This window comes from Pinus tabuliformis, chromosome 7, assembly GCF_031772625.1.
Source record: "Pinus tabuliformis cultivar Carrire ecotype Pingquan chromosome 7, CPIR1, whole genome shotgun sequence".
NCBI lineage: Eukaryota > Viridiplantae > Streptophyta > Pinopsida > Pinales > Pinaceae > Pinus > Pinus tabuliformis.
In genome coordinates, this window is record NC_142293.1 from 1,480,397,495 (window position 1) to 1,480,411,823 (window position 14,329).

At 41.8% G+C, this 14,329-nt stretch overlaps 1 protein-coding gene across 1 annotated transcript in view; it reads right to left on the reverse strand.

Annotated features, from left to right (window-relative positions):
* Positions 1–14,329, reverse strand: part of CRY1 (cryptochrome 1) — a 51,580-nt gene that overhangs the window by 3,567 nt on the left and 33,684 nt on the right. Inside the window, exon 2 of the mRNA XM_089459916.1 lies at positions 1,379–1,597. Within this exon, the coding sequence (XP_089316042.1) occupies positions 1,379–1,597 (219 nt within the window). The remainder of the gene's footprint in view (positions 1–1,378; positions 1,598–14,329) is intronic.

Here is a 14,329-nt window from a genome sequence, read left to right on the forward strand (position 1 = left end):
GAGACATTGCAGGAAAGTTGAAATGTTTCTCAGTAGACTGTTGTTAGCTATCAACACCTATCGATAAAAGTTCAATTCATACCAGTTCTGCCACGCTATGCCATGGCACTTGTATGATTTTCAACTTTTCATACATCCAAAATCTATGTTCTTGGAAAAAAGTGAATTCTTGTATATCTTTCTCAATTTTCTGAACTCAGATTGATTCCAAATGAGACAAATGCATAAACATTGAAGACACATACTGTAGCCAAATGTATGGCATGACACATGAACACCACAATCCAAGGATGAAGAAAGGCATCAGATTGATTGGTGGACTGTTGGTAGATTATTTTCTAACTCCCTCCTGTACAGTTAATTGATTATGCCCAAGAAGCACTTTAGTTGTGTAACCTTACTGTTGTATATTGGAATTGTTCTGTAAAAGATGCACACTTTTATCTTGTATAGAATAAAACAAAGGAACTATTCCCAATGTGACATTGGCTTGTTGGTGATGTCAATGGAGTATTAAATTGTCCAAAAGGGTTCCATTCTCACTGTGGTCTGCCCAACCCAAATGGCATGTCTCAGAAAGGGATAAAGCTCGAGGCATGTCCCAGGCAATTTTGGCAGAATAGTCACCCCTTAGACCTAGCATCTAAGCCAAACAAGTCCATGCTATGCAATGTAGTCCCTGAACTTCGAAACAACTCCATAAAAAACAAAAGCAAGGGAACCATTTGAGGGAATGAAGTGAAGGCAACTGCAAAAATACAAAGGCGTAGTCAAAGTACATTTATAACAAGAGAAGGATTATGTCTGATGAGGAGAAAGGGAAAAACAAGTTTTGAACTATTGAAGACAATACGAATTGGGCATACAATCAAATAAACATGACCACAATTTATTTATTTTTAATTATTTGCATTACCTACATTTTTCTTATATATACAAATTGGATTCATTATTGAAATACAAAAGAATACCCATCCACTATGCTTGAGATCCAAGGTATATCCTTGACATTACAGGTAGGTCAGAAATTTAAAAGTATTGATGATATAGTGTGGAATATCCAGTAGTATGTTTAGGAACCGCAATAAAAATGCTTATCAAAGCAATTGAAGTCCTAGATCCCTGTTGTGGGTACTCAATGAGTGGAAATTGATATATATTTATTATTAACCTTGAAAATTATGTGATTCCTTAAGGTTCAGCTCTGCACTAGATTTTTCAGCAAGAGTGCAAATCTAATATGTCCAAAATAATGTAAGTTAATTAAAGCCTTCTCTTTCTTGACACTCTGTGGCAGTTGACATTAACATGGAAAATAACTGTATGGAAAAGAAGAACGAGAGTGCCATTTAAGAAGAGTCTAAAGCAGAGTGCAAACCTGCAACAATCCTTTTGGGAGGTAGAAGGGGAGCTGACGGATCATATGTCATGTTAAGGCACTTATTCCAATAAGCCTGAAAGGTGGAAAATGCATGTCCTTCCTCATCTTTAACCTCCCAGGGCTCATATAGTAAATCTGAATTGAATGTTCTCACCAGTATGCCTCGAGAAGAGAGATCCTGCTTCAACTTATGATCACGAACAAGCGACAAAGGATCTGATTCACCAAAAATGCATAACGTAAAATTAGTTGTTACAGCCTGATCAAGTTAAGTACTGACACTACAGGAAACTGGGGTTTCAATACCTTGTAGAACTTCTACAATGATTTGTAGATTTAATATGCTCTAAAACTGAAGTACCAAGATGACACAAAAACTGATGTTGTATGATGGCTCTTAACTTTTGAAGAATAAAAACATTCTGAAACTGATATTTATAATTGTCATTGTTCCAACGATGAAATCGGACAGTTGCCAACACTCTACATGTAAGAAATTTATCAGTGGCTATGTTACAAAACTTACACTAAGTGGCACATATAGTTCTGGAATTAAATTACCCGATTGATGATGCTCTGAAACATAATTTATTTTATGATAGGGCAATGTTTGTAAAAGAAAACAATAATGATAGATGGTGTTCCAAGCTTGCATTCTTATGATGGCTTGAAGTTGGTCTTCTTAGGCCCCAGTCGAATGCAAGATGAGTAAGGGGTCACAAAACCAGGACCCTATATCTAAAAAGACCTAATTTATATATTATACAGGTGAACATTATTACATTCACTTACAACAACGAACCACAAAGAGACAATATTACCTATTAGTTTATATCTCATTATCAGCCTCCAGCTTGTCTTTCTTAACTAGGAATAGAATCCATGATGTGCCTCCCACAAAAAAGACCTTATAGGATCTCAGAAACATTATGGGCTCAAAATATCAGGACCTTCTACTTAAGAGACCTAATATATATTATACAGAGAAACATTATTACATTCACTTCCATCTACAAAACCAAAACACGAAGAGACACAATACTACCTATTAGCTTGTATGACATTGGCAACCTATCGAGGCTGGAATTTCATAATTAGGAATAGAATCCATTATATGCCTCCCATGAAAAGGCCCTTAGAGGGTCTCGTAAACATTACAAACTGTTGGGTCCCTATAATACTAGTGATTACCCCATTACTATTGTAGTTATACCCCTTATTTATATTGTTGTGCCCCTATTACCCCCATATTGTTATTTCTGTGCCCCATAGAATCCCTCTATTGTTATTTTTGTGGCTTTATATTATTATTGTTAGGTCGGCTGGATTATATTGTGACTCCCTAGACTCCTATATATAGAAAGGAGGTTTTGCCATTTGTATCATCCAAGAATTGTTCATTCATGTAATGTAAAGGAGGTTGCCCCCTCGAAGAGGCTGAATTCTAAGGCGTTGATCTATCTTTTCTATCTTTTCTTGAGCTGGTTTCATAACATTTGGTATCAGAGCTTTGGATTCTAGGGTTTCGCTGCTCCAAACAGGTCATTGTGGCATTTTCGCTATAACTTTTTTTCTGTGATGTTTCAGAAGTCGCAAAAAAAACCCATTTGAGAAGAAATCGCGCTGAACCTTGGGTCCGAATTTCATAGCTTTTCGCACGATATTTGCGGAGATATGATCTGAGGAAGTTGGTCTTTTTGCAGACTCCTGAATTACATTCAAAACAGGTGACCTGGGGAAAATCGTCATAACTTTCTCTCTGGGGATCGGATTGAAATTTCGTAAGAAGGTACAGAAAGAGGACGGACTGTAGTTTCTTGTGTGTGTGTTTCAGATTCAAAGGTTGAAACAGTGACTCGTGGCACGTCGTACAAGTTCGCTCTACTGAACCAGTCTAAAAGCAAGTCACTGTGGGAGATTTCACATAACTCTTCCTTGGAGAATCCAATTTGGCTCAGACTTGTGGCATTGGAAAGAGGACGCAGAAGGCTACTACAGGTAGCAATTTCAGAACTGGATGATCCGAAATTACAGAGATACATCAGATTCAATATCAGGCTTCTATAAAGTGAAAAAAGGTGTGTAGTTTTTTTTTAAATTTTTGTGTAAGCTTGGTTTAACGGAATTCAAAGGGCATAGTAAAGCATTATTATCGGTAACTGATGCCCCGAGGAAAGAAAATGCAAACACCTAGTAAGGAACCTGAAAGCTCTAGCATGACTCATGAAGAAGAGGAAGAAATGCTACATGATATATCAAAATTACAATAACAAATGCAACAAATGTCACGCTCACAAAAGCTAACAGAAGCTAAGATAAGTGGCGTGGAATCTAAGATAAATGGCGTGGAATCTAAGATGAAGGGCATGGAAGCTAAGATGGATGATTCGAAGACAGATTTGAAGAGAGACATGGCAGATTTGAAGATAGATTTGAAGACAGACATGGAAGAATTGAAGAAGTTGCTACAAGAAAGGATCACTAATGGTGAAAAGGTAGTAACGGAAACTCATGATGAGAACAAAAGAAATGTTAATCATGATTCCATAGACACTAATGTTGGATCGAAGAATCACCATATTCCAAAAATCGATATGAGGAAGTTTCATGGCAAGGATCCCGCCACATGGATATTACAGATGGAGCAATTCTTCGATCTCAATAATGTGCAAAACGCACAAAAGGTACGTATGGCAACTGTATATTTGGAACCAAATCAGTTTGTATGGTATCAATGGCTTTGCTCTCGTAAACAATTTATCACTTGGGCAATTTTTATGGAAGAATTGATAGCACATTATGAAGATACAAAAAGCAACACTTTTTTTAGCCAATTGATAAGTCTCAAACAAAAGGGTTCAGTAATGGAGCACATTGAGGAGTTCCAAAAATTGAACATAAGGGTAAAAGATATTCCAGAGGAGCATAGGATTGATGTGTTCATAGGGTCTTTAAAAGATAATATCCAACATGATGTTCGCCTTTGGGAACCTGATTCATTAGAGAAGGCATTCAGGTTAGCAAGAAAAATGGAAAGCAAAATTATGGCAACCAGGAAGCATACCACTCACAACTATAAAGATGGAAGTGTTGTTGCCCCTAGTCTTCCACAACCTATAAGGTTGACACCACAACAATTGGAAGAAAAAAGAGCAAAAGGGCTTTGTTACAGTTGTGATAGCAAATACACTAAAGGTCATAAGTGTGCTGAGAAGAAATTATTCTACATAGATTGTGAAGAGGAAGAAGAAAAGGAGCAAGAAAGATCAAAAGAAGAAGATATACTCCAGGAACAAAGCCTAGATGAAGAACAAATAAATCCGACCATATCTTGTAATGCATTGGCGGGAATTACCACTCCTCAAACCATCAAGATAGAAGGACAAATCAAGAAGAAAAAGGTAATAGTGTTGATTGATTCAGGAAGCACCCACAATTTTATTCATTGTAGGGTAGCAAAAGAATTGAATTGCTTCCTATATCCAGCACCAGAGTGTCAAGTGATGATTGCAAATGGAGGAACAATAAATTGCTCTGGAAAGTGCCATAATATCAAGCTATCCATGGGAGAATATGTATTGACTAGCCCAATGCTTTCCATTCCAATGGGAGGTGCGGATGTTGTACTAGGAGTCCAATGGCTACAATCCTTGGGTACAATAGCTTTTAATTTTCAAGAACTTTTCATCAAATTTTCTACGGAATGAAAGGAAGTTGAATTAAGGGGTATTGCAGGGAAACCAGGAAAGATAATCAGCTCTCATGGTATGACAAAGCTTCTAAAAAATGAGAAAAGAGGTGTAATTGCACAATTATGCTCGCTAGATGTTTCCAAATTGGAATCATCTATTTCTCCAGATCTCCAAAAAGTCCTGGACAATCATTCAAGGTATTTGAGACTCCCAAGGGTCTCCCACCTATGCGTGATCATGATCATGCTATTCATCTGATTCCAGGAAGTGTTCCTCCAAACATCAGGCCGTACAGATATCCCTATGTCCAAAAAAGTGAAATTGAACGTATGTGATGAGCCCCAATTTTTGGTAACAATTTGGGCTCATTTGGCCTACTTACCTTGCTCAACCCTTCATCTTTTATCACTTATGCATTCATTTATTGGTATATTCGTGTTATTTGTAGGAAGAAGGGCAGGCATTATATCTATGTGGCTAATACATGATGATTTCAGGTTTTTTGGCATTAAAGGGAGCAAAGACCACGCAAATGGAGACAAGGAGACAGCCAAGGTGGCATTGCGGGTTTTTAGGGAGGTTGTCCACAGCAATGTGGAAAAAGTCGAAGTCGGGATTAATTCGGCAAGGGTCCAAAAGTTGAAAAACTCGGCAAAGTCGGGAGTTTTTCGAAAAAGTCGGCAAAAAGTCGGCAAAATTAAAAAAATACAAAAATATTCATTTTTAAAAAAATCCGGACTTTTTCAATAAAATCCCGACTTTTTCAATAAAATCCGATTTTTTCAATAAAATCCCGATTTTTTCAAAGAAAAAAAATCATTAAAGAAACTACCACGATTTTTTGGAAAAAGTCCCGATTTAATCCCGACTTTTTCGATTTAATCCCGATTTTTTCGTTTCTTAAAAAGTCGGCAAAAAATCGGCCGATTTAATCCTTTTCTTGAAAAAATCGCGTTTTGGGGAATAAATCCCGATTTTATCGGGACTTTTTCCACACTGGTCCACAGTCTTGATGACCTTCCTCGTGATTTCCACCTTAACTCCGAGCTCCAACAGCTCTCCCCACCGAGCTTAAAAGCAGCCAACAGATTCTACAGGAACGGCAGTTTAACTTTCAGTTGGACAGCCAAGGTCCACTAATTGAGGAAGCCAGCTTGATCTTCATCATGTATAAATATGAAGGCCGTAGCCTTTGATAGAAGCTTTTTGAACTTTTGAACTACTGTTGCAATTTCTAAGCACGAGCTACAGCTCGGTTTTTGCTTTTTGTAAGCCAGTTTTGGCATGATGTTAGACTCATGATTATTCAATAAAGGCAGGCAGCTTTGGATTCAATTCTGAGTTTCTAAGGGAGCTATAGCTCTCAGGTTAGGGCCCAACCTGAGAGCAATAGACCTCATTTTCCTTGTATTGTTACTTGTCTTTCCTTTCAGCACTTCATTTCTTTGTTTTGACATGCATTTGGAAAACACAGTCTGCTGATTTAATTTCTTTAGTGTGATTAAGTAGGATTAGTTTATGGTTAAAGTGCTTTCAGCAGCTTAGATTAGAGTAGGAGGATTGTAATTCATCAGAGCTCCAAAAAAGGTTGATAGTGCACTCGCTGCCATCTCTGTTTAGAGATTGGGGGTGTGGGCTGTACCAACCACCAAAAAACGCAGTCTTATACATTCATGCAAGCTGCAACACAATCATTTCAGTCATAAAACCTTCCATGCATTCTGATCTTGAGCAATACTTCTTCGTTCCAACACCATGCACGATTTCTCTCCACAATTTACATTGTTGTTCATTGATTTAATAACACAGTTAGAATAGGTTGATGAATTCTCGGTTTTGTGCAGATTTGTTTCCTTTACACTGCGTTGCATCACTCTGTTATCTTCTTCTTCTTCTCAACCGCGCCCAAGTCACCTACCCATCCTCTGTTCAGCTCGTTAGCCTTCCAACCCTTCTACTTCTCGCGCAGCTCCACCTTTTCAACTTTCCATTGCTTCCACCCTTCTATCCACCAACCAACTGTACCCACTCTTTCCCCATCTTATCTCTCTGTCCCTGAGCCATCTCAAGCTCCTCCTTCACCTTACCCATCCATCCATACAGTCCCTTCACTCCTCCATTACCTAAAACTCCGACTGTAGGACATCCTGTAGAAGTTAGCAAACTTCCTGTAGAAATCCCGAGTTTCCTGTAGGATCCCCTGCAGACATCCTGTAGAAGCCTGCAAACTCGGTTGCCGAGCATCCGAACGTTGTGGACTCCTGTGGAATGATGTTAGGGATCCCCTGGAACCTCTCCTAGCCCTCCTGACCTTTCCCAAGCTTTCTTTCCCTTCGCACTACCCCTGCACAGTCAAAACCTAATAAGAGACAAAATCATAATAACTCCAACCACTTAAGCAAAAATACAAAAATAATGTTCTTTTCAATAGAAGTAGTTTAAGTTCATGCATTTCATATCACTAGAAGTAATGGCATCATTTCTAGACATTTGCACTCCCACCATTGCATCATAGAGATTAAGCTAGTCAGATTAGGGTTTACTAGGGTTTCCATGTTTTGGTTGGCTTTCAGTTTATTCTTGCAAAGTAGGTTAATTTCCTTTCAGATAGTCTTCGTTCATCATTTAGAAAGCTTCTTCTGAGAATATATAGAAGTTGGCTTGAGCCCTAGCGGACTTGTGCCAGCTGACCAAGTGACAGCTGCGACAAGAGCTAGTACTTGTGCATACAGCACCGTCGCTTCCAAGTTTGTTACGAACTACCGGGTTGATAAAATTAGAGATAGGAAGCTCCAGGAGTTGTAGCATTATTGCTACAATACTGGAGCCCACCATCTTTTTGGCGCCATTGCCGGGGAAGCGTCAGAGTATTAGTAATTGTTGCTTTTCTTCTACTTTCTTACTCTTGCCTTCTGCCAAGTAGTTTATTTCATTTCCATTCTGCAAAAGTAGCATAGACATTTCCTGCTTTCATAGATTAGCCTTTCAATTCCGCAATTTCAATTCTGCAAGCGTAGATTAGCATTTCAATTCTGCAAGCGTAGACTAGCATTTCCATTCCTGCAATTTCATTTGAGCAAAGTAGATTAGTTCTTTCCTGCTTTCCTTTCAATTCTGCATCTTTATTTCAGTAAGATAGTTAGTTGTAGATCAATCTGTTTCAGTTTTGCAGGTACCAAAGAAGAGAAAAAACAAAAGCAATCAAAAAAAGTCTTTCCATTTCATGCCTCGTAGGAACCGAGATAAGACAGGCAAATTCCTACCCAATACCCCCACCACATCACTGAGTCACCCTTCTCTCTTCTTCGGTGACAGTGATCCAGAAGAACCTATAGGTGAACCTCCTGAGATATACGAAGATCCTATAGCAGAAGAAGAATTAGAGACCATCCCATCTGAAGCTATGGCTGACAATAGAGGAGAAGATGAGAGGATAGAAGGTGCCTTCCCCATCCGAGAGACCAATGGAGACATGAAAATGAAAAACATTAGTCCCTCCGCTCTACCTCACTTCCATGGACTGACTACTGAAGATCCTGATACCTTCCTGTTTGAGTTTGTTGTCCTTTGTAGAACCTATGACTATACTGAAGATGAGCAGAAGCTGAAACTCTTCCCTTCAACTCTTAAGGATGCAGCATTACGCTGGTTCATGGGCTTACCTGGGAATAGTATCACTACTTGGGCTCAGATGCAGCAAGCTTTCAATGCCAAATACCGGGACTACTGTAGGTCCAAGGAAACCAAGGGAGAAATCTTTCGGATGACCATGGGAAATGATGAGTCCTTAGAGGATTATGAGGAGAGGTTCCAGCTTAGCTATAAGCGGGCCAGGTGCACACTTGACCCTGAATCCCTCAAGTTGGTCCTGCTCCGAGGAGTCCCTGAAGACCTCTTAGATACCCTTCACATGTTAGCTGGGGGGGATATTTACCAACTGCCTTATGAGGACATCAAGACTGTGTTTAGAAACCACTCCAAGGCAGCTCGGAAACGAGGTAGAGGAAACCTCCTCTCAGCTGGTGTCCCTTTCTCCAAACATGAGTTTGCAAATCAATTAGAAGATCTTAAGAGTGAGGTGAGACAGACCATTGCCATGCAGCTGGACACATTCAGGATCCAGCAGAAGAAGGAAGAAGCTGAGAGAGCCTTGGCTATCTTCTGCCCTAGATGTACAAGGAGACACCCTAAGAACGAATGCCCATTGCATTCAGTTGAAGTGTGTTTCGTTTGTGAGGAGGACCATCCCACAAACCAATGTCCAACCTTACCTGGATTTAAAGCCATGTACCAAGGGACAGAAGCTCCCACTGAACCTCTCTATTTCCTCAACCAAAGAAGGCCACAAGGACCTAGACCTTACCAGCAGGGGATGCAAGGGGCACCCCAAGCTTATTACAGCCCCAACCAATCGACTCCTATGCCTTCCTGGGGTCCCCCTGCTCATCCTTCTTGGTCCATGCCGCCTCCATGGTCTTACCCACCTCAGTACCCTACTCAACCCACTACTCATTCATATCACTCACATGCCCAGCCGCAGCCTCAGTGGAATGCACCTCAGTCGGGGTGGAGGCCCCAGTACAACACTCCTCCTGCCATTTTGCCTCCACCACCAGCTCAACCTCAACCATTACCTCCTGCTCCTCCAAGGCAACCTCAAATACCTGCTCAACCGAACCCGAACCCCAACAATAGACAGGCCCAGCAGGTATACACTGGGGAAACATCATGCCCTACTTATGCTGTGGAGATCCAGGAGATCAATCTTCGATCTGGAAAGACTCTTCCAGATCGCCAACCTCCTCCCCCAGAGGATGAGGAAGATAAACAGGAAAGTGAACCAAAGGCTATTCCACCCTTTCCTGAGAGACTAACAGCCACCACACAACCCAACCCAGAGGAGGATGAACTTCTGGGTGAGCTCAAGCAGTTGTGTGTGAAAATACCACTTCTCCAAGCCATCAAGGATGTGCCAATATACAACAAACTGGTTAAGGAAAAGTGTTTCAAACACCCAGGCAGGCGAAAGAGAGATGCTTCAACCATCAATGTCTTAGGACAACTGTCTGACCTTATGTTAGGACAAGTCATCTGCCCAAAGTATCTAGATCCTGGGAGTCCTGTAGTAGATGTCCACATCAATGGCACCATCATACCTCACACCTTGATTGATCTGGGGGCTGCCATTAATGTGATGACCATGGATACCATGCTCAAACTCAATCTTCAGGGTTCCTTGAGGAGGACCTCGACAGTACTGCAACTAGCAGATCGCTCCACTGTGACTCCCGAAGGGATTGTGGAGGATGTCTTGGTCTCTATCGACTCTTGGGAATACCCTGCAGATTTCTTGGTTCTGCAACCCAAGGCAAAGCTTACTGGATATCCTCTTATTCTGGGAAGGCCTTGGTTAGCCACTGCAGATGCTTACATAAGTTGTCGTGCAGGAAACATGACCATCAAAAATGGTCCTATGTCCAAGCAGCTAGTCCTATACCCTCCTGCCCAACCCTCCTTAGAGCATGACTTACCACTTTGGTTGGAGGAAGGAGAAGAGGATGAAGTGTACTCAGCACCTCTGTGCACCCTAGATACCACTAGAAGAGACCCCCCAACCGAGGATGACTTGATTGAGACCTTTATCCAGAATCCACCTTCCAGTGCACTATCCTTAGAGAAATTGGTGGAGGATGCCCAAGCCAGCACCTTAGTGGATCTTTGTACAACCAACCCTGTCACTCCTAGAGTCAAAAATGTGGAGTTCGGCCCTGAGAAAACGTTAAAGATCAGCTCCTCCCTATCTCCCTCCCAGGAAAAGGAGCTGTGTAGCCTGTTGGCCAGCCATCTAGATGCTTTTGCTTGGAGCTATAAGGAGATGAAAGGAGTTCATCCTTCGGTCTGTACCCATCACATATACATCAAAGAGGATTGTAAACCGGTTAGACAACCTCAGAGGAGAATGAATCCAGCCCTTAAGGACATTGTCAAGGAAGAATTGCAAAAACTGTTGGATGCCGGATTCATTTACCCCATCTCAGATAGTGAATGGGTGTCCCCTCTGGTGCTGGTTCCCAAGAAAAATGGGAAGTGGAGAATCTGTGTGGACTACCGAGAACTGAACAAAGCTACCAAGAAAGACCATTTCCCTCTACCTTTCATAGATCAAGTGTTGGATGGACTGGCAGGAAAGAAGTTCTTCTCTTTCCTGGATGGGTTTAGCGGGTACAACCAGATTCAAATCAGCCCGGAAGACCAAGATAAGACCACCTTCACTTGTCCTTGGGGTACCTTTGCCTACCGAGTTCTTCCCTTTGGGCTATGCAATGCTCCTGCTACCTTCCAGAGAGCTGTCTTAAGCATCTTCTCGGAGCTGGTCCATGATGCAGTGGAAATCTATATGGATGACTTCACTCCTTATGGAGCCAACTTCCAGGAAGCATTGTCCAATCTGGGAAAAGTCCTAACCAAATGCATTGAGATGAACCTGTCCCTTAGTCCTGAAAAAAGTGAATTCCTGATGACTGAAGGGACCGTGCTAGGCCATGCCATTTCTTGCCAAGGGTTACAGGTGGATCCTAACAAAATTGCTCTCATCAAGAAGGTTCCACCTCCTCAAAAGGTAAGGGATGTTCGGAGTTTCCTAGGATTAGCAGGGTATTACAGGAGATTCATTAAAGACTTCAGCAAGCTAGCCTCACCATTGTTTGGCCTGTTGGCAAAAGATGTGGAGTTTAAATGGACTGACGATTGTCAGAGGGCTTTGAATGAATTAAAGGACAAGTTGGTGTCAGCCCCAATCTTGAGAGGTCCAAACTGGGCCCTACCTTTCCACATCCACACTGATGCCTCGAACAAAGCCATAGGTGCAGCTTTAGGACAAGTTGAGCAGAAACTTCCATATGCCATTTACTTTGTTAGCAAAAACTTGTCCAAAGCCGAGCTGAATTACACTGTAACTGAGAAAGAGTTCTTGGCTGTGGTCCATGCACTGAACAAGTTCCGACATTATATCACTGGCTATCAAACATTTGTACATACAGACCATGCTGCAATTAGATATTTAATGAATAAACCAGATGTGAATGCTCGTATTATTAGATGGTTACTTTTATTGCAGCAGTTTGATTTGACCATTGTTGACAAACCAGGTAAAGAAAATGTTGTTGCTGACTTTTTATCTAGATTGGATTTGTCTGCAGATGAGGATGGAACAGTGGATGACCAGATGCCCGATGAGCATCTGTTTGCTATCTCATCACTCTCTCCATGGTTTGCTGATATAGCAAACTACCTTGTTTCAGCACAGTTCCCTCCGCACCTATCTTCAAGAGAGAAGAGCAGAATCATCAGAAAAAGTGCCTCATTTACTTGGATCGGGGGCAATCTATTCAAGCTTGGCCCCGATCAGATCTTAAGGCGTTGTGTAAGGGAAGAGGAAGTCTTTGATATCCTCCTCACCTGTCATGATGGGCCTTGTGGAGGACATTTTGCAGCAAAGAGGACTGCCTTCAAAATCCTGCAGGCAGGCTACTATTGGCCCACACTTCATCAAGATGTCAGAAGATATATCAGCCAATGTGACCAATGCCAAAGAATGGGGAAACCGACTCAAAGGGATGAGATGCCTCTCCAACCTCAAGTGACTCTTGAGCCATTTGAGAAGTGGGGTATGGACTTTGTGAGTCCAATCAACCCTCCTTCAAGGCAAAGGTCTTACATCATTGTGTGTACTGACTATCTGACAAAGTGGGCAGAGACTAAAGCAATCAAAGCAGCAACAGAAGAAAAGGTGGCCGAGTTCTTAAGAGAAAACATCTTCTACAAGTTTGGCTACCCAAGAGAGCTGGTCACCGATCAAGGGAGCCAGTTCACATCCAACCTGGTTGAAGACTTACTAGCTCATCACAAGATCAAGCATAGGACTTCCACCCCCTATCACCCTCAAGCAAATGGGCAGGTGGAAGTCACCAATAGAGCATTGGAAGGGATCTTGACTAAGGTGGTGAGCAGCAGCAGAAAGGACTGGGCAGATCGCCTGGTTGAGGCCACATGGGCTTACAACACAACCTGGAAGACCACCACCGGCTTCACACCTTATGAGCTGGTCTATGGGAAGAAAGCTTTGCTGTCCATTGAATTTGAATACAACACTTTGAGGATGGCAGCTCAGCTGGACCTAGATCTCAGCCATGCACAGCAAAAAAGGTTATTGCAGCTGAATGGACTGGATGAGCACCGGATGCAGGCCCTCCTTCACTCGGAAGTGGTTCAACTTCAGAGAAAGGTGTGGCATGACCAACACCTCCATGACAAGCAATTCCAGCCGGGAGATTGGGCCTTGTTGTATGACTCCAGATACAAAGATTTCAAGGGGAAGCTGAGAACCAGATGGCTAGGACCATATGCAGTGGAAAAATGTCATGACAATGGATCTGTTCTTATTCAGACCATTGATGAGGAAGCCATCCCCATGCTTGTCAATGGGCATCGATTGAAGATCTACAGGAAGCCTCTCTCAAGACAAGAGTTCATCAAAACTATGGAGAAGTCAGTGTTGGTCATAGAGAAGGGTTCTGCCTCTGCTTTGGGCATACCCTGAAAAATCTAAAAAAAAAAATAATAATAAAGATCTTTGGGTGAAAACCTTTCTGAGGCGCCCAAGGCAGGTGGTAGGGGTGAAAACCTCATTGAGGCGCCCCTATTGTCTTTCAAAAAAAAAAAAAGAAGAAAAAAGATTTGAAAAAGATCCTTGAGTGAAAACCTCTCTGAGGCGCTCAGGGCAGATGGCAAGGGTGAAAACCTCATTGAGGCGCCCCTGTTATCTTTCAAAAAAAAAAAAGAAAAAAGAAAAAACAATAAGCAAAAAAGACAAAGACAGCAAGTTCATCATGTGAAATTGCATGCAGGTTGCAGGTGTTCTATGGAGGAGAGGAAGCCTCTCAACTCAAGGCTAAGGATCCTTATCATGCTGCCAGGAGACCTCACCAGCACCTCCTCCAAGAATATTCAGTTCCTCCAAGGTATGTGCACAATTTCATCATGGCTTGAGTCTTCTACAGGAAGATGCAGACCTTCTACAGGAAGATGCAGACTTTCTACAGGAAGGTGCAGACTTTCTACAGGAAACGCAAACTTTCTACAGGAAGCTCTGTATTTCTACAGGAAACTTCCTGTAGAAGTTCGGGACGGCCCAGAATTCATTTTATGAGGAGATCTAACGGCTAAGGATCGGTTTGGACGCATGCAAGCTACTGTT